The sequence below is a fragment of the Alternaria incomplexa genome, assembly GCF_024043165.1.
Source record: "Alternaria incomplexa strain BMP 0042 chromosome Unknown scaffold_1, whole genome shotgun sequence".
NCBI classification, from domain to species: Eukaryota; Fungi; Ascomycota; class Dothideomycetes; order Pleosporales; family Pleosporaceae; genus Alternaria; species Alternaria incomplexa.
The window spans coordinates 2,608,223-2,630,105 of NW_026249850.1; the positions used below are offsets into that span (position 1 = coordinate 2,608,223).

Consider the following 21,883-nt stretch of genomic DNA (forward strand, 5'->3'; position numbering starts at 1 on the left):
GTACAGAGAGGCTTTTTTGAAGAAGATATATAACCATGTACATTAATCACCCGTATTTATCCTACTAGCGAGCCTCATAAACAAGATTGAACGGAAGTCTAGAAGATGTCTTCCGCGCCGGCATCCTGCCATGTCGTCTCTCCCTTGGCGACACGGTCTCGCACCTTCCAGTACTCATGGTTGAACACCCAGTACTCCTCGCCAGTAGTCTCACACCTGCCCTTGTGGAACCACCTGGGCACAAACTCTTTGCCTTCAGCCTCTCGCTGTCTGCGGGTCGCTCTCTGCTTCTCTTCGACCCTGTTCTTTTCTACGGCCGCAAAGTCGTACTCGCCGTCCTCCATAGCGCGCTGGTCGGGACGGAGACGCGTGTCCGTTGGTGCGACGACCGGGCGAAGCTTGTCGGGAATATCGTTGAGAGTTACCACGAAGGGGGTCAGGTTGAAGGGAATGCCCGTTGGACGCTCGTGAGCTTGCCAGACCAGGAAAGCCTTGTTATCATCGTGCTTTGAACTCTTTCCACTCTTCTCAACGTCTGCATCTTCGAAGCCCGGCGTAAAGCGCGCGTAGATCTTGTCGTTCCATCGCCCGCCGATACTCCAGCGGACCCGGTTTTCTTTATCGAAAACCTTACCAACCACTTGATAAGCTGACGAAGCTTTCCAGCCGCGAGGCTTGAACTCGATCAGACACTTTTCGCCCGTCGTCCAGTTGGTGATTTCCATAGTACCATAGTTGTCGACAACGGGGTTACCAGTTATAATGCCGATTACCGAGGAGGTGACCTTCTTCCAAGTGTAGAGCTCCTCTTTCCCACCGTTGACAGTAGGACGAAGACGAAGGAACCAAGTTCCGAGAGGGTTAATGTCGAAAGATTTTCCATAGAACTTCGACTTCACGGCAGATTCACCCTGGACATTGTTAGAAATGGTAAAGAGAATATACTTCCAGTACTTACGTAGTAGTCCCACTTCTTGGACTCCGCATAGGCGGCACCAATCGGTGGGTGATGGCTGACCTGCTCGATGAAGAAACGGTAACCTTTGTCTGGTCGGGCATACTCGTAGGTCTCGGCGAGAAGTGGATTAAAAGGTTTAGCGACGCGTCCAATGGTCGAAGCATACTCTGACGCAGCAAAGGCAGCCACGTAAAGTAGTCGCTCGGTAGAGTCGTCGCGTTCGGCAGCGGTGTCAAGGAGATCCGTGTACTCCATGTCTTCAGCGACACGTTGAAGCAGTGAAGTGGGCTCGTTGAAAGAGACAGGGAGTGTCATCTTGGTCATGTCTTTACCAATCATGGACTTGAGGATACCCTGAACGATGTTAGCATCTGCACAACTAGTTGCGCCATCAAACTTACCCATAGCGATATCTTAGGCCTGTCGTCGGCATCCATTGCGAGCCTCTTACGCGGACCGTCTTCGTAGCCTGCCCATGCTGTGGCAATCTCCATGTGCTTCCTCTCGAACGGGTCGTCTGAAGAGGCCGGGATGTCCACTTGCGTGGGCTCCTTGGGTGCAGCTGCAGGCATTTCAACAACCTCGACCTCTCCAGCACCAACAGCATCGAAGAACTCCTCATCATCTTCCGAATCGGAGTCTGAGATATCGGCAGCAATGTCTGCAAATGTAGCCTTCCTCCTGACCTTTTGGCTCTTAGCAGGAAGTCCCACATGTGATGTCATGTCCTTCTGTTGCTGGGCATCTTCTGGCGCGTCGGCGAAGTCGTCCTCGTCGTCCTTGGCATCCGGCTTGGGGCCAGTCGTCTCGTAATCTTCCAAGGCTTCCCGCAGAGCTTTCTTCTGCTTCCGTCGCTTTTCCTCAGACTCGCCTATCCGGTTCTCGAGCTCTTCCTGCTCTTTTGCCACCTTGGCCATGCTCTCCTCCCACATGCGCCTCACATTGGCCTCGCGGTCTAGGCGGTACTGCCAATAGGCATCACGATCTCTGGATATGCGAAGCAGATCGCCGATTAGCCCCTTCAGGTTCCCGATAGCGGATTCGTACGAAGCAAATGCTTGTAGCATCATTGGGTCGGAAATCTTCAGGTCGGGTGTTCGGCTCCTCTCTGTCTGGAGTGCCGACGACACGGATGTCAGGAGATCGAGTTGTAGCTTAGCCGATTGCGCTGTGATGTTGAATGCGTCTTTGCTTTGGGGTTTCATCTCATGGCTGCTCGTATCGTCGCCGTAGTCGTCTTCGTCTTCGTCGTCGCCAGCTATGGTAGCGGTACCCATGTGGCTGACCATTCTGTCCAGACCTTGGCCGTTCATGCTAGGCTCGTAGGCACTTCCAGGGTCCTCTGTCACGCTGACCGCAGTTCGTGAGGATGTGTTGTCCAGGCTTGGGTGAGGGACGCCGAGAGTGGATGCTGGACGTGTTAGTGTGTCATACATGGTCAGAAGTTGGTGACACTTACCAGCAGTCAAGTTTCGCGAACTTGGTGCTACCTTGGAGCTGCCAATACTGGACGTGTCGCCTTCGCCCTTGATCTGCTCAATCTTGGCTTGCTTCAGCATCTCCTGATCCTGGTTCGCCCGCTTCTCCTCTTCGCGGGCCTCGTCCTTGGCCCACTGGATTGAGTTGTTCAGAGCCCAGTACCATCGCTTAGCCTCAACTTGGTGGTTTGCCTTGAGGTGGTACTTGACCGACGACTTGCCCTGGATTTCAAATCGCTGCTTGTCTTGGGGGTCCATGTACAGTTTCGCTATGCGCATGTTGATGGCACCGCGGCATGCAGACCCAATATCGTCCTGGTGCTTGTAGTAGCTGAGAACGCCGTCCTCAAGCACGAACCACCGCAACTTGTATCCAGTTGTGTAGTTGGTCCATTTCTTGAGGTAGCCCTTCATCTCACGCGACTCTCTTGCGCCCATTCCGCTCTCTGTCGCGGTTTGGCCCGGGGGTCCACCTGCGAGTATAGTCTTTTCTTGAATGCCCCTCTGGGCTGCGGCTGCGGCGGGTGATCGCTTCAAAATGGCGCGCGTGCGGTCGTCTTTGGTGTAGTCTTGAGGAAGCTTGCCTTTGCGGTCACGACGGAACGGGTCAGCTCCGTTGAGCAGCAAAAGCTGGGCCAGTTTGATGTCCTTCTTCTTGGCTGCCTCGTGCAGCAGGGTACCGCCCGCATCCATTACGACCGGGTCAGTTGCCAGCTCTCCGCCGTTAACGTCCAGCGTGCTCCTTATCCTAGCATCCTGGAGTATCTTCTCTAGGGAGTCCATATCGCCAGCGGAAACCATGTGCTGTATCTTTTTTACGTTGGTGTCAATGAAGATGGAGCGCGAGAGCTGTAGCTGTTGGAAGATGTCCGGTGTGCGGGCGAGATCCAAGGGCGTCTGGCCGTTGTAGTTGGTGACGGAGTCGTTGATACCGGGCTGGTCGAGCAGCATTCGCACGACGGGCGCGCGGCCCAGCGTAGCCGCGAGGTGGAGCGGGGTGTTGCCATCGCGGTCGCGGCCATTGATGTCGATGGGCGAGTCTGGTGTGGCCGTCGCGTTGGATAGCACGAACTCGATGACGGGCACCTCGGCGCACTGTATGGCCAGGTGCAGGATGGAGGTTCCTTCCGTGCGCGCGCTGGGCAGTTGCAGCGACGACCTGCCCTCTTCACCGTCTGTTGGCCCTGCCTGGTCCCTGATGGCTCTCGATATGGCTGCGGTGTCGCCATTGCGGAGCGACTCGAATACTCTGAACAGCTTCACCGACTGCTCTATCGAAGTTGACTTGCCCGTGGGCGAGCTGGGCGCTTGCTGGACGCTGGGCGAGACGGGGCTCAGGCTGTCCTGCCCGGCGCCTGTATTCGACATGCTGGTCGAGAGGTGTGGGTTGTGCTTCTTGGACACACTGCGACTGTGTCCCGATGTTGTTGGTCTAGCTTGCGCGGGCTGCGAGCTGGCCGAGACGGCTGTGCTGGGCGGAGAAGTGTCGCTGCTGTCTGTGGTCGCGGCAGCTCCGTCGGGCTTGGAAGTGACACGCGACAGGAGGTTCTTGACGCTCGACGACTTGGAGCGCTTGTGCCTGCAATACGCTGTCAGACGTGCTTCTGGGCTATCACCGTCCTCCTCCACATGTCCCCCGCCATGACGCCAGCGGGCTTGGAGCACCTACCCTTCCATGCTTGTGTGATTGGCCGACGGGCCAAGGATATGCGGGCCTGTAGGCGGCGGGCAGAGGGAGGAGGGGTTCGGTTGGATGTGTGTCAGCACCGAGTTCTATATTCTATAGAGTGTGTGCAGCTGTTGCGACTTTGTAGGATTTCACCACTGACGCGGCGGGGCTTCGTGACGGTTTTGGGGGCTTTCGTCAGGGGCGCACCATCCAGGCCGCTGCTTCAGCGAATCACGACTATTGCTCCGCTAGGCTGGGCTACCGAGCGATTATCCCAACATCCTGCTCGGGCATATGTCATGGCGGACTCGCCTAGTGAATGCGTGCATTGGGCGAACTCCAGCTTGGTGAGGCTAAGCTTTGGCTCTGCCTAGGTACATCACTACGTCCTGACACGTGCATTGGAAATGTTCATATTGTACATTGTCTACATAGCGTCTTCACATGCTTAAGCTGAGTCGCCGCCCACGAGGATGATGGCACTACCAAGCTGCCTCCGTAGGTCTTCCTTCTGGACATCGTGCGTGTCCTCTACTTCACCCCACTGCTTCGTCTGCCACGTAACCTCCAGGCTCGACGCCTCGGTGGCTTCCTTGATGCCGAAGCGTGGCGCGTCCGTCACCTTTCGCGACTGCGCAAATGCTTCGCCCCATTCGTGGATCAACCGCACGCTGACTAGCAGACTCTTGGACGCCAGCACCGCGCGTTCCAGTCCAGCGAGTTCGTAGGCTGGGAGACCTGCACACCAACCCCGGATCACTTGCTTTGTCATCTCTGGCTGCTCGGTGGGGATGATGGTTTCGGGGTCGAGCGTGGGCTTGATCTCTACACCAGGCCACACGTGTGTCTGGAGGTAGGCGATGATGCCTGTGGCCACTTCCTCTTGAAGCTCGCGCAGTGTCTTGCCGTTCTGGAGCGTCTCGTTCATGACCTTTGCGGGCGCCCAGCAGAGCAGCGTGTCTGTGTCCAGCACGCGCATGAAATAGCTGAGGATATCTTTCCTGATGTTTTCCCTCCCCTCTTTGTCCGCCGCCTCGATGTCAGTTGCACGCGCGGCGAGCGAGGTCATGGGGATGTAGTCGTTCTTGAGGGCCTGCTGCGCGCTCATGAGGAGGTCCCACTCGAGGGCAATGGCAGCCGCTAGCTGGGGCTTCGATGCGGGCACCGTGAGGATCTGCTTGTTGGGCATTCGCACAGGTCGGTGGTCGAGAAAGACCTGCAGGCCGCCCTCGTCCTCCTTGATCGCGACGTCTTTCCAGAAGCGCTTGGCCAGCATGTTCTTGGGCTTGTTGGTGGGGGCGTAGACGTCGCGCATCTCACGCGCCTGCTTCATCATGTCGGCCTGCCGCCTCTTTCTTGCAACCCGCTCAGATGCATCTGATGGCTGTGGCTCGGGCGTCGCAGGCGGTGGTCCGGGTACTGTCAGACGTTAATTGCTGAGCCATCTTGGCTACGTCGTGTGTCCTACCCGATGGATGAGGCAGCGGCGTGGCGCCCCGTGCCGCTGATGTGTGTAGACATTGGTAGAGGGGTCTGTAGGCTCTCTTGGGCGCCGACAGCCGGATGCTGGCGAGGGCTGGGCGAATTGACTCCATGGCGGTGCTGGGCGAGGGTGCAGATGGCGTGCACGCTGCTCCCAGCCCAGGTGGGACCGCCGCGGCGACTTTTTTCCAGCACGCCAGACGCGCTCGGACATCAATTGATGCATGGCCCGGGTAGCGTCGACGACTAATCTGGGGTTCTCCGCTCCGCAACCCAGACCACCACTCGCCGTCAACACACGCCCGTCGGGTAGCAGAGTCACGTCGTAGCGTTTGCCGATCGCCCTGTGCCAGCCTTGCTGAATATGCGCTGGCTTCTCCACAGCTTCTCGTCTCCTCGCAGCTTCTCCACTGTCTGGTCTGGCTCGTGATCGACCGTTGACGCGCATCTGGCAGCTGTTGCTACCCCACTCAAATCTACCTTCCCTGCAGCATCCAACACGGCCTTTGATGCGGTCATTCCCGTTTGCCGCTGAGACCACACTCTGCTTTTAATGAATCAAGGAGCCCCTCAGACGGCCTCTGCGAATGCTGCCGCGCCCCAGCCCAAGCCTATCCGTTTTGTGACGAACCATGATGGTCCCTATGCGAAGAGGCGGCGCATCAATTCCGCGTGCCTGACATGCAGGAAGAAGAAGACGCGGTGTTCTGGTACGGAGTTTGGCAAGTCTGTCTATCATTTGCTGACGGTAGAGTAGGTGAGCGACCTGTATGCGGAACCTGTGTCCAGAACAAGCACGAATGCGCCGGCTACGGAGACGATAATGGCACGAGCGAACACCAAAAAGATGGCAAAAAGGCTGCAAGAAGAGAAAGCTCCGTCTCAAATAGCGCGCCTTCCCGAAAACGAGAGCCTCCCATCGACCCGCTGCTCACACGGCCGCACCTTCCCCATACGACGTCGCAAACCTCCGAATCAAGCGTCCATGCCTCGCCCAAGGTCGAGTCGACAGGAAGCAGCGGATGCTTAAGCCTGAGCACGCGGAACAGAATGCCATACTTCAGGTACTTTGGCCCTACAGCCATTTTGCCCGGTTTGCGACAGATGGTGGTCAAAGTGCGAGGAAAGCAGCATGGTAGTGCTCAGACTACATCAGATCGTACGTTCATCCCGCGCACCATGGATATGCAGCTCATGATGCTGTTACCGGAGAGCACCTGTGTCTCAGAAGCCAAGCTCTCAGCCCATGAGGCTGTGCTCGTGCAAAGGCCGGCGCATCCGGCTCTTGCTGCTCTGCTGTAACTCCGTATCGTGTAGCTAACAAGTCCAGAACACGCAATCGAATCCTCACCCGCGCAACCATCAGTAGGCTCACCACCAGTGCCAGAAGCCCGTACACCCGCCGAGATACCCGTATACGACGCCTCGTCAATGTCTCCAAGTCCACTCATTACCCACCTCTGCAAGCTGTTCTTTGTGCATCTCGGCTGCTCCTTCCCATTCCTACAACGAGAGCGCTTCATGCGTGACTTGGAGGAGAAGCAGGTAGACGCAATCCTCGTAGATGCTGTCTGTGCGTTAGCGGCCCGATTTTCGACACATCCTATGCTGACAGGCAAGAGCGACGTGCAGAAGGAAGGCGATGCAGAACCCTCCACGATCCCGCCTTCTGAGCATGGCCAAGCGTTTGCGCAGCGAGCCAAGTCAGCTATTCCCGACGCTTTTCCGTGTCCCAGTGTAGCAGTGGTACAGGCGGCGCTGCTTCTTGCATATGATGAATTCGGTGCGAGTCGCGACAGTGGACTCTGGATGTATCTGGGGATTGCCATCCGAATGGCGCAGGATCTGGGCATGCAGTCTGTGGGAGGCCTGAAGTATGAGGGACGAAAAGGCCCAACCCCAAATTCTGTCAAGAGCGACCCGGATGGTGGACGGCATTCGGAGCAATCGACAGTTTTAGACAATCAGGGGGCTAGCGCAGAGGAGCAAGAGCAGAGAGCTGCCGAGCGAGAGAGGCTGGATACTTTCTGGTCCATCTTCTTCCTTGACCGCGTCATATCTTCTGGAACAGGACGGCCGGTGACCCTTCGCGATCGCGATATCGAGATCTCGTTTCCCTCTCTGGATGAAGTGGACTCTTCCGGTTGGCCATTGCCCTTTCCTGCGCTGATCCGCATCATTCATTTATACGGCCGTGTTACCGATCTTCTCAACCGGATACGAAGCGCCGCTGACATTACTGCTGACCTGCAGAAGCAACTCGGAGCTTGGGAAGATAGGCTGACAGGCATCTACCAGAACCTGTCGCCCAAGCTGCACTTCAATGCGGTCAACTTCCAGCAATACGTCAAGCTTCACCAGGGCACTAACTTTCTCCTCCTCCATTGCTGGTTCCATACCTTGATCGTTCTTCTGCATCAGCCAACGCTGCTCAGGACGTTCGAGGGAACCCCGCAATCCTTGTCCACCAATAGCAGAGAACTTTCTATGTCTTCCGCAAAGACTGTTGCCGACATCTTGGCCTTTACCGAGCTTATCGATGTGAAGACTGGTATCGGCAATCCTTTTACCAGGTACGAGAAGGTCAGGTTTCCAATGCAAAACTCTCATACTGACTGTTCTTCAGTCAACCCATATACATTGCCGCATGTGCTTTCCTCAAAGAGACGGCACTGCATTCGGCATCGTCGCAGCCCCAGTCTCGCCCTGCAAGCCCAGGTCGTATCGGGGAGAATTGGCAAAAAGCTACTAACCACCAATCTCTTGACCGTCTGGATCCAAACAATAGTTCTACCAGGGATTTGGAACAGAAGCAGACCGCCGCTAAGCACACATTGCTTGCTTCTGCGGCTAACCAAAATTATCAACGCTGCTATCGTGCCCTCAAAGCCTTGGAGACCTACTGGGCGGGTGTCAAGTACATTATGACTGTGCTAGACCAAAAGGCAAAGGGTGTTGGCGACCCCTTGCTGTACACTGCTGAGGAGATGGAAAGTGCATTAGAAGCCCCTCGACCCGAGCCATCTTTCACTAGCCCTGGTTGGAGGAGGAAACTGAGCTGGGGAACTTATCTGACTGCACAAAACTCTGACGCGGACGTCGCAAAGATGGCAGCGGCTATTCGAAAGGGCACGAGAACACCAAACATGCCTGGCTCGCCCATGGTACACCCCAGTCAAGGTATGTCGTCGATGCCCGTGTACTCGAAATCTTACTAACAGCTCATAGCAATCGGATGGTCGCTTACTGGTACCATGAACTCGCCATCAACCAACGTCGCTGTCATGTACACTTCCGAAAATGGCGAAAATCGGAGCACGAGGCCACCACCTTCTAAAACACTCCCTGCAAGCACTCAGCCTTCTATCGCGTCGTTGATATCCGATCCTCCCATCAAATTCGAGTCACGCCAATCTATAGCATCACCATCGGGTTTCTCGCAATTCAGCTCGTCATCCATGCCTCCGCCGCCCTCAAACCCAACCTTCAACCATATGCCCACACCAGACCCAGTTCTAGTATCAGATGCTGATCTGCTTCTGAACCTACATTCCCCGTTCTCGGGCGGCTCACCGACAGCGATAAGAACGCCATTACAAAATCCGACTTCATACACCCGCTCGTCTGCCCAACACAACCAGCTACAACCTACACCTCAAACGGAGTTCTCACCTACATTCGGAAATTTCAACACACCTTCAGACAACACATTCGGCGACATGGTCATCGACACCCAGGACGTCGACATGTCACTACTAGGCGCCGACATGATGCCTTGGGACTTGGAGTACCTACCCCACGATATGCTTTACTTTGGCGATGGCACCTTCGGAAACAATGGCTTTGGAGCAGATGGCGCGCCAGGAGATCATAACACCGGTTGATACCCTCGGCGCTGTCACAAATGTATACTAGACTACTGTGTGTGGAGTTTGCTTTTCCCATAGGGGGGTTTCGGTTGTCTCATTATGGAGTGGACCGGATGGAGTATGATACCATTTTGCCACTTTATATACTATATGAGTTGAGATGAAAGTCAATCACCTTGTCAATATGCTGTGTTTTGGCTGTGCTGCTGTTGGTTACTCACCTTACCCTGGCAACTACTTGAGGTTCGCAGAAGTCTTTCTCTACGGGGATCTATAAGGCTGGAGGTATTCGCTGTGGTTCAGGAGTGTACGGGCATCCAGCTGAGGTATCAAGTCACATCACGGTACCTCAACAAGGTCATGTTCTGAGACTGGGGTATACTTGTATAACTCCACGGTCATGTGAAAAACTTGATCTGGAAGGAAGGTTTTGATTAGACATAGTGCTCTAGTGTGCTTTGGGATGGTAGTTGGAGACATGCAGAGGTATTCTTGATTGACGGCAGTGCTCTGGTGTACTTCCAGATGGTGCCATCAACAGCGATAGTGTATAGACACGTACCAAAACATCCAAATACACGGCATGTCGAGGGAGATACAAACGCGCTACACCTTGGAGATAGCTGGCTGATATGGAGGTCGGGAGGTATTCAGTGCTCACGGTATCTACAGAGTGATAGTCGTGAAGGTACTGAATAGCACAGGGTACCGTAAAGACATCGAGAATGAGAAGACTTTTATCATTGAATGCCTCTTCGCTATGGTATCTACGTACAGGTATGGCTATGAACACAGTTGAGGGACCCCACGCTCCACCATCATCTCTCGAAGTAGTCGTATACGAAACCCGTTTTGGTCGGCACAAAGTGTTCGAAAGAACACGAGATGACATCGCCGAACGTCTCCATGTCGCGCTTCAGCGCCTTATCACTTGTCGTCTCATGCAACTCGGGATTGCTCCGGACGCGAAGGTGGCACGTCTCCGCGTCCATGTCATTCTTGTATTCCAAGCTCCTCAAAGCAACGGTGAAGAGGTCAATGCTCAGACCACATTCGGAGAGGTGCGTGATGACTTGGCGCGTGATGCTCTCGAGCGGCGAGACATCGTAACACAGATCTCGTTCATCACCCCTGGCGACGAGTTGAAGTTACTTGAGCTGTGGGTAGGCTCGGAGAACCTTCGCGAGGCCCTTCAGTTGTGCCTTCATGTGGGCGTCGAGGTTGTTATCTATCACGGCCATCTCGATGAGAGGGCATGCGATGGCGAGGTCCGTGAGGTAAGGGCAAACTACTCCGATGTATGACAGATCGTCATGGCTCATCTCAGAGCGGAGGCTTTGCGTCAGGGTCAAGCTGCGAATGGTATAGTTGACGGGACCGAAAAGGCGAGCCAGCGGAAACCGACCATACTCTGTGACCCAGACGGAAGACTGGCCTTGAGGAGGTTGTACGTTGCTCACTGCCTCCACTTCGTCCTGACGGGCGTTTGGCGCAGACTTGTCGTCGGCAAAGTCATCGTTGGGATCGTCCAAATAGTCGTTGAGGATGCCAGGTAGGCCTGCATACGGACTTGAGACCTTGACGACTGGTGGAGTTGTATACCCGAGTGACAGACTACGCAAGTTGCTGGAAGAGCGAACAAGCTGTACAATGGCTTCTTCCTCGTCGGTAGTGATGTGCTGGTCGTGAACAGAGAAGAGGAAGGTCTCCACGTCGGCGGATTGCTTGCGTAGACCGTGCAAGAACTCGGCGTTGCCCATACATCCGTTGATCTTAAGAAGCTTAAGGGAACTGAATGAGAACGTCGCGGGTACATCATCTGGCTCCGAAGAGAGCAATCCTTTGCCGTATGTGGTGCAGTCGATGTAGCTTAAACGTAGCTCCTGTAAGGCAATAGTCCTCGACCAACCCATACCGGTAACAATGGGTCCAAGCGGCAGTGCGGGACGAGGCGCAATAGGAGGTTCAGCAAAGATACTAAAGCCACGTACTTTGTATCCGTTGGTTTCCGCGACTAGGGAGCGCCAGAGACCGACAGGGGCATTCCAGTGACTCAGCACATCTAGCCTTTCCGAGTGATGGCCTGGAGCGTTGATAGGCGCAATCCGCTTCCTCTTCAGAGCGACATGCATGTTGAACGGGCCTGTTTGCTGGAGTATATGTGCCTCGTGGTACTTGTCATCGAGTGCTAAACCGTTGGGGGTAGCGATCTTGTTGTGGTAGTTGATGTGCTCCAGCTGTTTCGCGGTCTTGGGCTTCAGTAGAGTCCAGGGGCTCGTTAGGTTTGCGGTTGCTGCTGCGTTATCGTGCATCGTCGAGATGTTGGTGATGTCGCCGTCGTACCATGTTGGAACAACGATGACTTCTAGCGAGGGAGAACTGGAACTGAAGAATTGCTTGAGAGCTGGCAGGGCCTCCAAGCCGATAGTGGACTCCATTGTGAACGATACGATGCGTAAATTAGCATCGGTTCGTGGAAACTTGTGGAGTATTGGCTCAAGCCCAACCTTCGATGTAGTCGCGAAGGTGTCGAAGAGTACGCTTTTGATGAGGCTGAAGTTGTGTACGGTAGAGCCTTCGATGAGGTATTTCAACTGGGGTAGACTCTCGGGGTCAAGGCAGAATTCCATCTCGTGGTAGAGAGCACTGAGGAAGTAGTCCGCCATATCATGTGTACCAGCGGGGATACCATCACGCTGCTTGAGAACGGATGCGCACACGAAGCGCTCCATTAGGTCACATTTGGTGAGCTGGATAACGTTAGCTCGTGTTGTTTGAAAGAAGCGCAGTGAACTTACGTTGGCGGTAATCATGTCCTTCAGCTCTACCGGAAGACGCCAAAATCGCGCCTCGGCGAGGCGGGACAGTTGCTGAGAGTATTTTGGCTTCTTGGGGACGGGCTCAGAGGCAGTGAAATGGAATACAGGCGACTCATCAGCGACGTATTTGCGCTTGGAGTCGCGCGCGAGTTCGTCCATGTTGTGTTGTGAGTAAGGGCGAGTCGCGGAGAAAAGACCTGGCAGTTGTATAGAAGATAGAAATTTGGGCGAGCTTGGTGGCCTCCGTTTGCTCTTCGAGCACGTGGAGAGTCGAACGGCGGTGACTGAGCGCTGTCCTTCCTCGAAGCCTGCTGATTGGTCGACTACAGACCGCGTCTAGTTTGAGACTTGCCCTTGGGATATGGCTCACTGCGATCGCTATAGGAAACAACATACAGGCAGGGCCTCTACACAAAATGACCTGCTAGCGACAACTGACAGCATTCAAGTCACATCCGAGCTACCTTTCTAGGTGCATTTCCATCATCGTCTTCATCTTCACCTTCACCTTCACCTACGATTACATCATCTACGAGCCACGTGATGTGGTCCGTGGAGGCCTAGTGCCTTGGCAGCAGAACCAATATCTACTGCCTCGCTCTGGCCACAGTTCCTTTTCTCTTCTGCAACCACTTCTCTTCTTTTGTTCTTATAGCAAACGCTGTAGTCTGCGCTTCCGTGGAATGCTAGGCATACAGATAGCGGAACCCCCGTTAGTCAGAGATTACCTAGGGCAACATGTCCTCGAATCTGTCAGACAACAGCGTTTGCACCTTAGCGGTCAATCAGAATAAGATCTCCTTATAAGCTTGTGTTCGTACCAGCTTCTTCTTCCATCTTTATCGCCTCGGCCGCCTTCAAGATCTTGTACATGCCTACGGGCTCAATCCTACATGGTATTCGACAACTGGGCTCCGTTGGGCGAACGCGACCTCTCGCATCCCAGACATTACCCTAACTCAGAGCCTTGCTTGTGCAATTTGCCGCGAGTTAGTACCTCCACCGCTTGACCCTTGGAGTCTATATCAACACAAGTTAGCATGTGTTCGATGAATCGATCGGGGCTAGTCTACGCGTCGGGAATGGCGGCGTAATGGATTGGCGATGATGAGAATAGTCTGAGTCAAGAAGCTACGTTTCCGGGAACAGTGGATTTTTTCGTTGGGTCTTGCGGCTTGCTGCTGGCTTGAAGAAGGAGTGAAACATCCGGCGCGACTGACAATCGGATAGACACAGCTAACACTGCCAGACATGATCAAAGCCGGGCTTACTAGGACAGAATCGGGGTACCTGGTTTCGAGTGTTAGCAAGAGCATCCCATACTGGACAACGTAAACATACCTCCACAGCTGGCGCCTATGGAGTCCGCATCATTGCTTGGGGAGTGGTGAGGTTCCATTTCCGACGCAGGTTGAAAGCAGTTTGTGATGTGAGTAGCGATCCTACACGCGCAGAATGCAGACAGAGAAGACAAAAAGACACCACACGCGCGAGGAGACTCTGGAGTGATGCCTGGTCATCATTCCATACGTTTGAGCGCGCAGTCCCGCCGCGCGCAGCGGCGTATCGCAACTGCGCATAACCATTTAATTAGTGCATGTCGCGCGACCCGCCAGCTTGTCCAGAGGGCGCAGCCTTAATCGGACGCCACAAGCCGTCTCCTTTGCTTCACAATACAGTACTGTCGTTCTTGTCCTGGAATGCGTCGCGCCGAGTAGTCGCCATCCGAGTCGGGTTCAAAAGGATTGAGGTTTAAAGCCTTGGAAAGGTGCCCGGATGGTAGTGGGGTAGGCAGACAAAGCCGGCGTTCAGGGGTGTTGCATGTGACGTCGCACGCAAAGTCACCATTGTCGTCAGCAAAACAATGTCGCTGAAATTTATAGGCTACACGCTCACAGCGCAACTAACAATGACGCCGCCTGAAAACCGATGTTAAAGACTTAGCTTGCCACACGGCTGCTTTGGATCCAAATCTCGTTCGTTCTTGCGCACCCCTGTTCCGATGCATACGACGCGTTCCGATTCCGACGCGTCCTCTTCGCGTAATGCAGAAGCTCTTGACGGTATGCGTCCTTCAACCAGCGCGGCGCACCATACCGACACCATCAGGAACAACACAATTTTGACAGTGTGCTCACCGGGGACATCAAGTGTTCCAAATATCGGAGCTGCTCGACGTCATCTCTTGTTTTGCGGGACCCAAAGTACAAGTCTTTGCATGGAACGTGTCGCGAACCTGGCGGCGTTCTTCCAAGCCCGTCATCAGCAGCAGCAACAGGCAATCGTACTAGCAGACCTACCTACCAAAAGATCTAGTAAAGTATAGCCTCCTCGTCTCTACCACTAATAAAGCAAGGTGCGATCTAAGTAGGAACGAGCTCGATAAGTTCAACTAAACGGCTACTCGTCTGACAGAGCGGGTTAAAATTGGGCATACTAGATTCATTGCAACTACTCTACCTGTCTGGTTAAGAGGGATGCTGTTATACCTCCTTGCTCGATACACATAGTGCGCAAAGCTTGCGGCCGCTTGTGCATTACAGTTCAAAGATATGCAGGCATCTTCTAACCAACTCTGCCTGCGGTACTCACCTAGAGTACCCTTTTCGGTCACGAATTCTCGACTGCTCAGATGATTTCATTGTAAGGGCACGATGCGGTTTACCGTAGCCATCGACGTCATCACACCTAGCATGCACGCTGTCAGGAAACCATGTCAACACCATGTTTGAAATCAATCTCGTTCCTAGACTCCTGACGGTATATTCCACGGGCTCAAGTTCAAAATCCCAACAACCGTCGAGAAGCAACGCAACATCGCCACCGCATTCATGGCTACTCTCGGGGATATGAGGAAGCAGTTGTCCGATATTGTAGCCAATGTCAAAACGAAAGGCTATCAGATAGAGGACGCCATCCCGGACGTCTTGCGCGATCACTTCAAGGAGTTAAGCGAACTCAAAGCAGCGCGAGAGTACATTCGGGAGATTCAAGATCGTGAGCAAGACCTGCAAACTCATAACAATGTATTGCGGGCGAAAATCAAGGAAAAGGAAGCAGAGATTGACGACCAACCAGCAGAGTTCAAGGCGCTCAGAGTCGATCTCCAACAGGCGCACCGGCAGATCGAGTACTACCGTGAGCTTGCTGAAGATTCGCAACGGCGTGCACAACGTTACGAGCGCGAGCTTGCTCTCGCTGTCACGGACCAAGCTGCCTCCGACGAAATTATCGCCAGAGCTGACCGTTTGCAAAAAGAGCTAGAACAACTTCAGTGCACCAATGTGCAACTACAGGCCGAGAACGAACGGGCAGCTGAAACTTTCACCAACCTTCGCGCACACGACGCAGCGATCATAGCAGCCAACGAAGCTAAATTTGCAAAGATTCTGTCTCATACGTCTGAAGTCGAGAATGAAAGCGAGCAATTTAGCGAAACGTTTACTACGCTCATTCATGACTTAGAGTCTGAGGTTTTATCTGCTTCCGCCTCCCTTAACGACAAGGCTGCTCTGGTACAGAAAACAGAGACGCTGTATAACGCCATCGTTAGTGAGGCAGCACCTTTAGATCGGTTCTTCTCTCGCGCATTCAGGATATTGAACATCTACCAAATTCTTTTCCGGTCGCTTTCCGATCCAGCCCACTCCAGCACTTCAAGTTTGCCCCTTGAGCTAGATCCGCTCATGGAAGGAGCCAGCCAGGACTTGTATGTCTACGAGCAGGTGCATCGGACGATGTGCGAGGACCCTGGGCTTGCTGGGGAGCGAGCTCGTACACATCTCAATGGTATTTCGAAAAGCGCGAACGAGATGATGCAAAGCTTCAATTCCATCAAAGCTGACGTAGCAATGTTTTTGACTCGTCTGAAGAAAGAGCCATGCAGTTGGGTGGCTATGAGGGCGAAATTTGGTGGGTCTAGTAAGAAGAAGGGGATAGGAAAGCGGTTTTCCACGGGCTAAGGCTCTAAAGACGCTCGTTCGAAGTCATCTAGTGGACTTTTTGCGATTTCGTAGTTATTTCATGTATTACACTCTATTTACCATCGTGCGCACAACTACAACCAGGACCAGTATCACTTTTTGCCCTTTCCAAGACCATTAAACCGGCCTTGGCTTTCTCTCATCCCCAAAACTATGACGGCAAGCATTGTGCACCTACAGCATATGAAATTATTCTTTTGGAAGATGCAAGCTCAACACCTTGCGAACATCGCAAGAGCATGCCCTAACTAGAATCATCTAGATGGGACGCGCTATGTGTATCGAGGTTGTAACTAGTATCCCGTCCCGCTGAGTAGTAGCTAGGTACGTCGACAATGCAGCACCCGAAACTCACGCGTGTGAATACATATCGTCTAGTGAATGTCTACACCAGGCAGGTACATTTAGCGTTGTAGATCTCTTCTATCTTGAGATCACCCCAGCTTTACTCAACTATGGTTCTTGATGCTGTTGCTACTTCCGAAAGCGCTTTGTTGCGTGCTCTGGAGATGTTGAAGGCCACTGCAGGTCCTGGAACAGTTCATCATCCGTCCGACTCAATTGTCACAGGCGAGACAGATGACAGCGTAGATGAGTATCAGCCGGGTCAAAAAGAGTCGGAACAGGATCACGCGGACGAAACAACATTAGTTACACTGAAGAATGCTCACCGGGTCACTCAGCGCGCTATGCTTACCATGGAAAGAGAGGGGAAGCAACGCCATGCAGACGAGCAGGTCGGGTTCATCATCATAAAACGCGACAACAACAAGCCAGATGCCTATGGCGAGTCGTCTGAAACATACGGCCCACTGCCGTGGCCGGGGGTCGCCGAAGCATACAACAAAAAGTACGATATGTCTGTCGGTCCAGCGGCGATGGAGAAGCGCGCGCGACAACACCGACCTGCTTGGTTAGCCAAACATCCAGGTTATCCCCTCAAAATAATGTACGCAAAGAAACCAAAGACACAAGCCATTCGGCGCTCGAAGGTTGCCGCCCTACACGCCCAAGCTCCTTGCGTGCAAGCCTACACCAGCAACCAAAAGGTTCGTGGTCCTACTGAGGTCTCTCATGCTGACAGACCGCAGATGCGTGTGGACAAGCGCGAAGGTTCCATCTCCAATGAACGCATCGCCGGATGGATGCCTCCAGATGCCATTCGAAATCGAGCAGACGTACATAACTATATAGACGACCTAATGTCAGCACACGTCGAAAGGGTTGTACTAGAGGTACATGACGCACATGACTCACCATCTGAAGTTGTTATCGGCGACCTCGAATACCTTGGTAGCAGCTCCGTGGTGCTTCAGCAATTAATGGCTGCCGACAGCGAGACGACAGTACAGGTTGATTGCTCATCCCTAGAGGTCGTTCAGTGGTACGTACAATGCAGCTCAGCCGGATGTTTGACGAAAGCGCCGGTAGATCTCCATCACGGAAACGGCTCACTCATGGACCTGTACTGCTTGGCTGCACAGCTTCAAGACGACGACGTGTGCGGGCTGATATTGACACTGTGGCGTAGTCTTGCGGAAAAGAACGTCGAGATGGATTTAAGTGTCGAGAGCATGAACTTGCTCTTCGAAACCACTCGCTACGAGGATCCAGCCCGCGGATTTTGGGTTGATATCGCCCATAGAGCGAAAATAGCTCCTGAACTTATCAAGATGGGCGGCTGCAATGCGGAACTGATTGCTGCAATTCAGAGCAAAGGACCATGAGTATTCACCTGAGTTTGGCGGGACTTTCTGGGCCGGGGAGTCGCCACAACGACGATAGCTGTCTAAGCCTGGTGGTTTGAGATTAGATATAGGACGAGGCGGCTTAAGACGATTCGACCTGTCCACGGGTTGAGACATGATCTTGGAATAGTCGATGTAGTTCGATGCAATTCAAAGACGTATACATCAACTGTTAGTCTTAATCGCTTTGTTGTATCCAGATAGCCCCATAACGCTTGATCCCAGTCCTCGGTGGTGCCGGATCTAATGCATCGTCTCGTTTATAAGCGCGCTAAACATGTCCATTTTGACGCAGTGTTTTTGGGCTTGACTCAGAAATCCGCCCGGTGACCTGAACAAGATGTCTTCGGAGCAAAGTCCAAAGATTTCGTAAGGATCTAAAGACAAACGTCAAGCGCTGTGATTAGTATTAGCAATCGACGAGGAGAGAAACGGCCCGCATTACCGATCACCACAATCTGATAATTAGACCTCCCCTTTTTGTACCTAGGTTGGATCAGTACTCACCCACCGCACGCCGCACGCCGCACGCCGCACGCCACACGCCGCAACCTAACCCAGCAGTTGAGTGTCAGCTCAAGGCGGACTGCAACTCAAGCTAGAATAGCCAAGCCTTCGTAACGTAATCTTCTTCTTTTGCTGGCATGCTAACCAAAGTAGTCCCGGAGTTCATAATATTAGCCTCTCCACACACAGAGCGTATGCCTCTTAACGTAGTAGAGCTTTCGTGAAACCGTTGGTTTAAGGTGTTGTTGACCTGACCGAAGCTGGCACGGAGACAGGCTCTCCGTAGCGCCTGTCCGCGTTGGTCGTAACCTCGGGAACGCCACAGTAGCGCCGTCGCTTACGGCTGGGCAACCGAGTGATGGGGGCTCCTCCGTTGCACCACGACATCCTCACCCCATCACTCGTCCATAACGCGCCAATGTGCATACACCTAGCTCTCATCTAATCGAATTTTGCTTGAGACCCCGGCATGCAACGAGGCGCTTCCAGCCGACTGTCATGCAGAAACAAGCGTCAGCAACCGCCCTAGGCCATGTGCTGTGCCATGCGCTTGCGCTCGCGCCAATCCTCGACATCGGAGCTCATTCGCGGATAAAACCGCTACTATCAAGACAAGCCTTTCTATCACCTGGGGTCACCTCCTGCGTCAGTCTTCAATGCCTCGTCCAGCATGATCCTGCTGATAGCTTTGTGCTGAGCTCGCCCAGCGCCGCCGTTGGCACGGGCGATCTACATTCCAACTAGTGTTGGCCATTGTCTGCTGATTTTGAAGGATTGCCCTTCTATTTTCTAGACCAAAAGCATACGTGGGGATAGGCGATCTGTCCCCAATACTATTGCGAGTTGGAGCAGCCCTGTCGAGACCGGCGAAATGGGATACCTTGATATGACAAGGATATGTCCCGGGTTTGTGAACACCAGGAGATTCCCCGCGTTCTATTGTTTCGCTATCAGGGACCTTGTCGGCGTACTGGGATCGTCTTGGCCTAGTGGCAGCTGTCGTGCAGCAGCCAGCACGATTGCCCACGGTCCACGATTCCGATAGTTGTGCCTCTCGATACTACACTTCTCCCAAGTATGTGGCGTATGCGCTTGAACGGGACGGTTGAGGCTTGTTCGAGATGCTGGAGCCGCTTCCCGATTAGGATGCGGGCCAGAGCCTTCCGTGTCCATTTAGCTCGGGAACATATTTCCAGAACTGCGAGTCCGACAGCACGCCGCTGGGATGCAGCATTAGCCGGACATTGCGGGCCATAGCCCGGCAGTCTGGTCTTTGAGGTCCTTCCCTTGTGCATATCCGATTTTGTTTAATAGTCCACCCGTTTCCCAGACGTATTCCACACAGCTCATCTGGAGTGTCTCCACCAAAGCAATGTCGGACATCAAAGAGTCTTATGCTACGACGACCTCAGAGAATGGCGTAAGTATCATGTTAAAACTACGAGCCGTTGACTGTACTTACACCTACCAGGACCACAAAGGTGCTGTGGCTGACATCGCCATCATCTCTGGCTCTGAAGCCATAGCAGAAGCCAAGCTGAAGGAGCCTGTTCAACGTTTCTCCAGCTCTGCTATGCTGCTTTACGTCTGTGCATTTGTGGGATTCTTTTGCTCGACATGCAACGGGTTCGACGGATCCATGTTCAACTCGCTCCTCACCAACAACACCTTCAAGGAGTACTACAACGTCGAGAGTACTGGAGCCTGGGCTGGTATCGTTACGTCTATGTACCAGATCGGTGGTGTTGTTGCCCTTCCCTTTATCGGCCCCGCCTGCGACACTTGGGGTCGTCGCATTGGTATGATGATTGGCGGAGTTCTTGGCTGCACTGGTGTCATCATCCAGTCAACTGCTCCTGCGTCCAACCCTGTCGGGCAATGTAAGCAACGCCCATATACGACGTCTCGATGAGATTTATGCTGATTCCGCGTTCCTCCTTAGTCATGGGAGGTCGTTTCCTCCTCGGCTTCGCAGTCCCAATCATGACAACCGCTGGTCCGCTTCATGTCATCGAGACTGCGCATCCCGCTCACCGTGGTATCATCACTGGTCTTTACAATACTTTCTGGTTCGTCGGATCACTTCTCGCTGCCGGTGTCACACGTGGGTCTGCCAATCTCGCGGGTAATCAATCTTGGAGGATTCCCGTCTGGCTTCAGATGCTCTTCCCAGCCTTACTCGTTATACTACCTCTTCTTCTTCCAGAGAGCCCTCGCTGGTTGTACACTCGCGGTAAACACACCCAGGCCAAGAAGACTCTCGCCAAGTACCATGGTTGCGGCAACGAGGACAGCATCTGGGTTTCCATGCAGATTCGCGAATACGAGGAATACCTCAACATGGACGGAGGAGACAAGCGCTGGTGGGACTACGGCTCTCTCTTCAAGACTCGTCCTGCGCGCTACCGCCTCGCTTGCAATTGCATAGTCGCGATCTTCGGTCAATGGGCAGGCAATGGGTAAGTCTGCTGGACTAGTACAAGAAACGAAGTCACTAATCGTGTGTCAAACAGTGCTGTCGACTACTTCATCTCTGGTGTTCTCGAATCTGCAGGCGTCACGGACGAGATCAAGAAGATGAACATCAACTTGGGAAAGAGCTGCATGCAGCTTGCATTCGTAAGTCTATTCACAGAAAAGCTACATGTACGATTATTGATTGCTGGCGCCTAGGCTGTCGTGGGAGCTCTCTGCGTCGACAGACTGGGTCGACGACCCATGCTGATCGGTACTTTTTCGACCGTGACAGTAATTTGGGCCGGGGCCATCGGCGCTGTTTCTTACCAGAACAAGACCGGAAGCATTCCTGCCGGTAATGCCTTCGTAGCATTGGTCTTCCTCTTCAACGCCGTCTTTGCCTTCGGTATTACTCCGCTCCAGGCCCTCTATCCCGTTGAGGTGCTCTCATTCGAGATGCGCGCCAAGGGTATGGCCTTTTCCAACTTGGCGCTTACCACAGCCATGTTGATCAACCAATTCGCCTATCCTATTGCTCTGGAGAAGATTGGCTGGAAGCTGTACATCGTCTTCGCCTGCTGGTGCCCGGTCCAGGCGTTCGTCGTCTGGCTCTTCATTCCGGAGACCAAGAACCGCACGCTCGAGGAAATCGATGACATCTTCAACGCGCCGAACCCGAGGAACGCGTCGCTTGTCAAGAAGAGGGTCGCCACCGACGCGCAAGGCAACGTTCTTGAGGTCGAGAAGCTGTAAGCCTCTCATCAGCAATTGGTGTACATGTCGCACTCTCCTGTATACATGCACATGTTGTTACTGCTTTAGTAGTCAAATTTGGAATATCTATAGATTAGATTGATGTATCTACCGCTCTCTGCGAAAATGCTCATCTTCAGAAGCTTTGGAAATAAGCACA

The 21,883-nt window shown here is 53.5% G+C and overlaps 7 protein-coding genes across 7 annotated transcripts; 4 read left to right on the forward strand and 3 right to left on the reverse strand.

Annotated features, from left to right (window-relative positions):
* Positions 1-98: 98 nt before the first annotated feature.
* On the reverse strand, positions 99-4,113 carry J4E90_000928 (uncharacterized protein; the record flags this gene model as incomplete). The annotated part of the gene is made up of 5 exons (XM_051430521.1): positions 99-911; positions 959-1,312; positions 1,360-2,369; positions 2,418-4,015; positions 4,106-4,113. 5 exons carry the CDS (start codon positions 4,111-4,113, stop codon positions 99-101), a joined length of 3,783 nt encoding a protein of 1,260 aa, XP_051296008.1.
* Positions 4,114-4,553: 440 nt separating this feature from the next.
* Positions 4,554-5,700, reverse strand: J4E90_000929 (uncharacterized protein; the record flags this gene model as incomplete). Its single annotated transcript, XM_051430522.1, has 2 exons — positions 4,554-5,524; positions 5,574-5,700. The coding sequence occupies 2 exons, from the start codon at positions 5,698-5,700 to the stop codon at positions 4,554-4,556; spliced, it is 1,098 nt and encodes a 365-aa protein (XP_051296009.1).
* A 440-nt stretch (positions 5,701-6,140) lies between these two features.
* J4E90_000930 (uncharacterized protein) lies at positions 6,141-9,471 on the forward strand (the record flags this gene model as incomplete). The annotated part of the gene is made up of 5 exons (XM_051430523.1): positions 6,141-6,297; positions 6,345-6,746; positions 6,918-8,160; positions 8,214-8,767; positions 8,816-9,471. The coding sequence occupies 5 exons, from the start codon at positions 6,141-6,143 to the stop codon at positions 9,469-9,471; spliced, it is 3,012 nt and encodes a 1,003-aa protein (XP_051296010.1).
* A 1,133-nt stretch (positions 9,472-10,604) lies between these two features.
* Positions 10,605-12,434, reverse strand: J4E90_000931 (uncharacterized protein; the record flags this gene model as incomplete). The annotated part of the gene is made up of 2 exons (XM_051430524.1): positions 10,605-12,206; positions 12,255-12,434. The coding sequence occupies 2 exons, from the start codon at positions 12,432-12,434 to the stop codon at positions 10,605-10,607; spliced, it is 1,782 nt and encodes a 593-aa protein (XP_051296011.1).
* Positions 12,435-15,106: 2,672 nt separating this feature from the next.
* J4E90_000932 (uncharacterized protein) lies at positions 15,107-16,237 on the forward strand (the record flags this gene model as incomplete). Its single annotated transcript, XM_051430525.1, has 1 exon — positions 15,107-16,237. One exon carries the CDS (start codon positions 15,107-15,109, stop codon positions 16,235-16,237), a length of 1,131 nt encoding a protein of 376 aa, XP_051296012.1.
* A 476-nt stretch (positions 16,238-16,713) lies between these two features.
* Positions 16,714-17,985, forward strand: J4E90_000933 (uncharacterized protein; the record flags this gene model as incomplete). The annotated part of the gene is made up of 2 exons (XM_051430526.1): positions 16,714-17,307; positions 17,350-17,985. The coding sequence occupies 2 exons, from the start codon at positions 16,714-16,716 to the stop codon at positions 17,983-17,985; spliced, it is 1,230 nt and encodes a 409-aa protein (XP_051296013.1).
* A 1,900-nt stretch (positions 17,986-19,885) lies between these two features.
* Positions 19,886-21,723, forward strand: J4E90_000934 (uncharacterized protein; the record flags this gene model as incomplete). Its single annotated transcript, XM_051430527.1, has 5 exons — positions 19,886-19,933; positions 19,985-20,393; positions 20,456-20,972; positions 21,027-21,132; positions 21,187-21,723. 5 exons carry the CDS (start codon positions 19,886-19,888, stop codon positions 21,721-21,723), a joined length of 1,617 nt encoding a protein of 538 aa, XP_051296014.1.
* Positions 21,724-21,883: the final 160 nt, after the last annotated feature.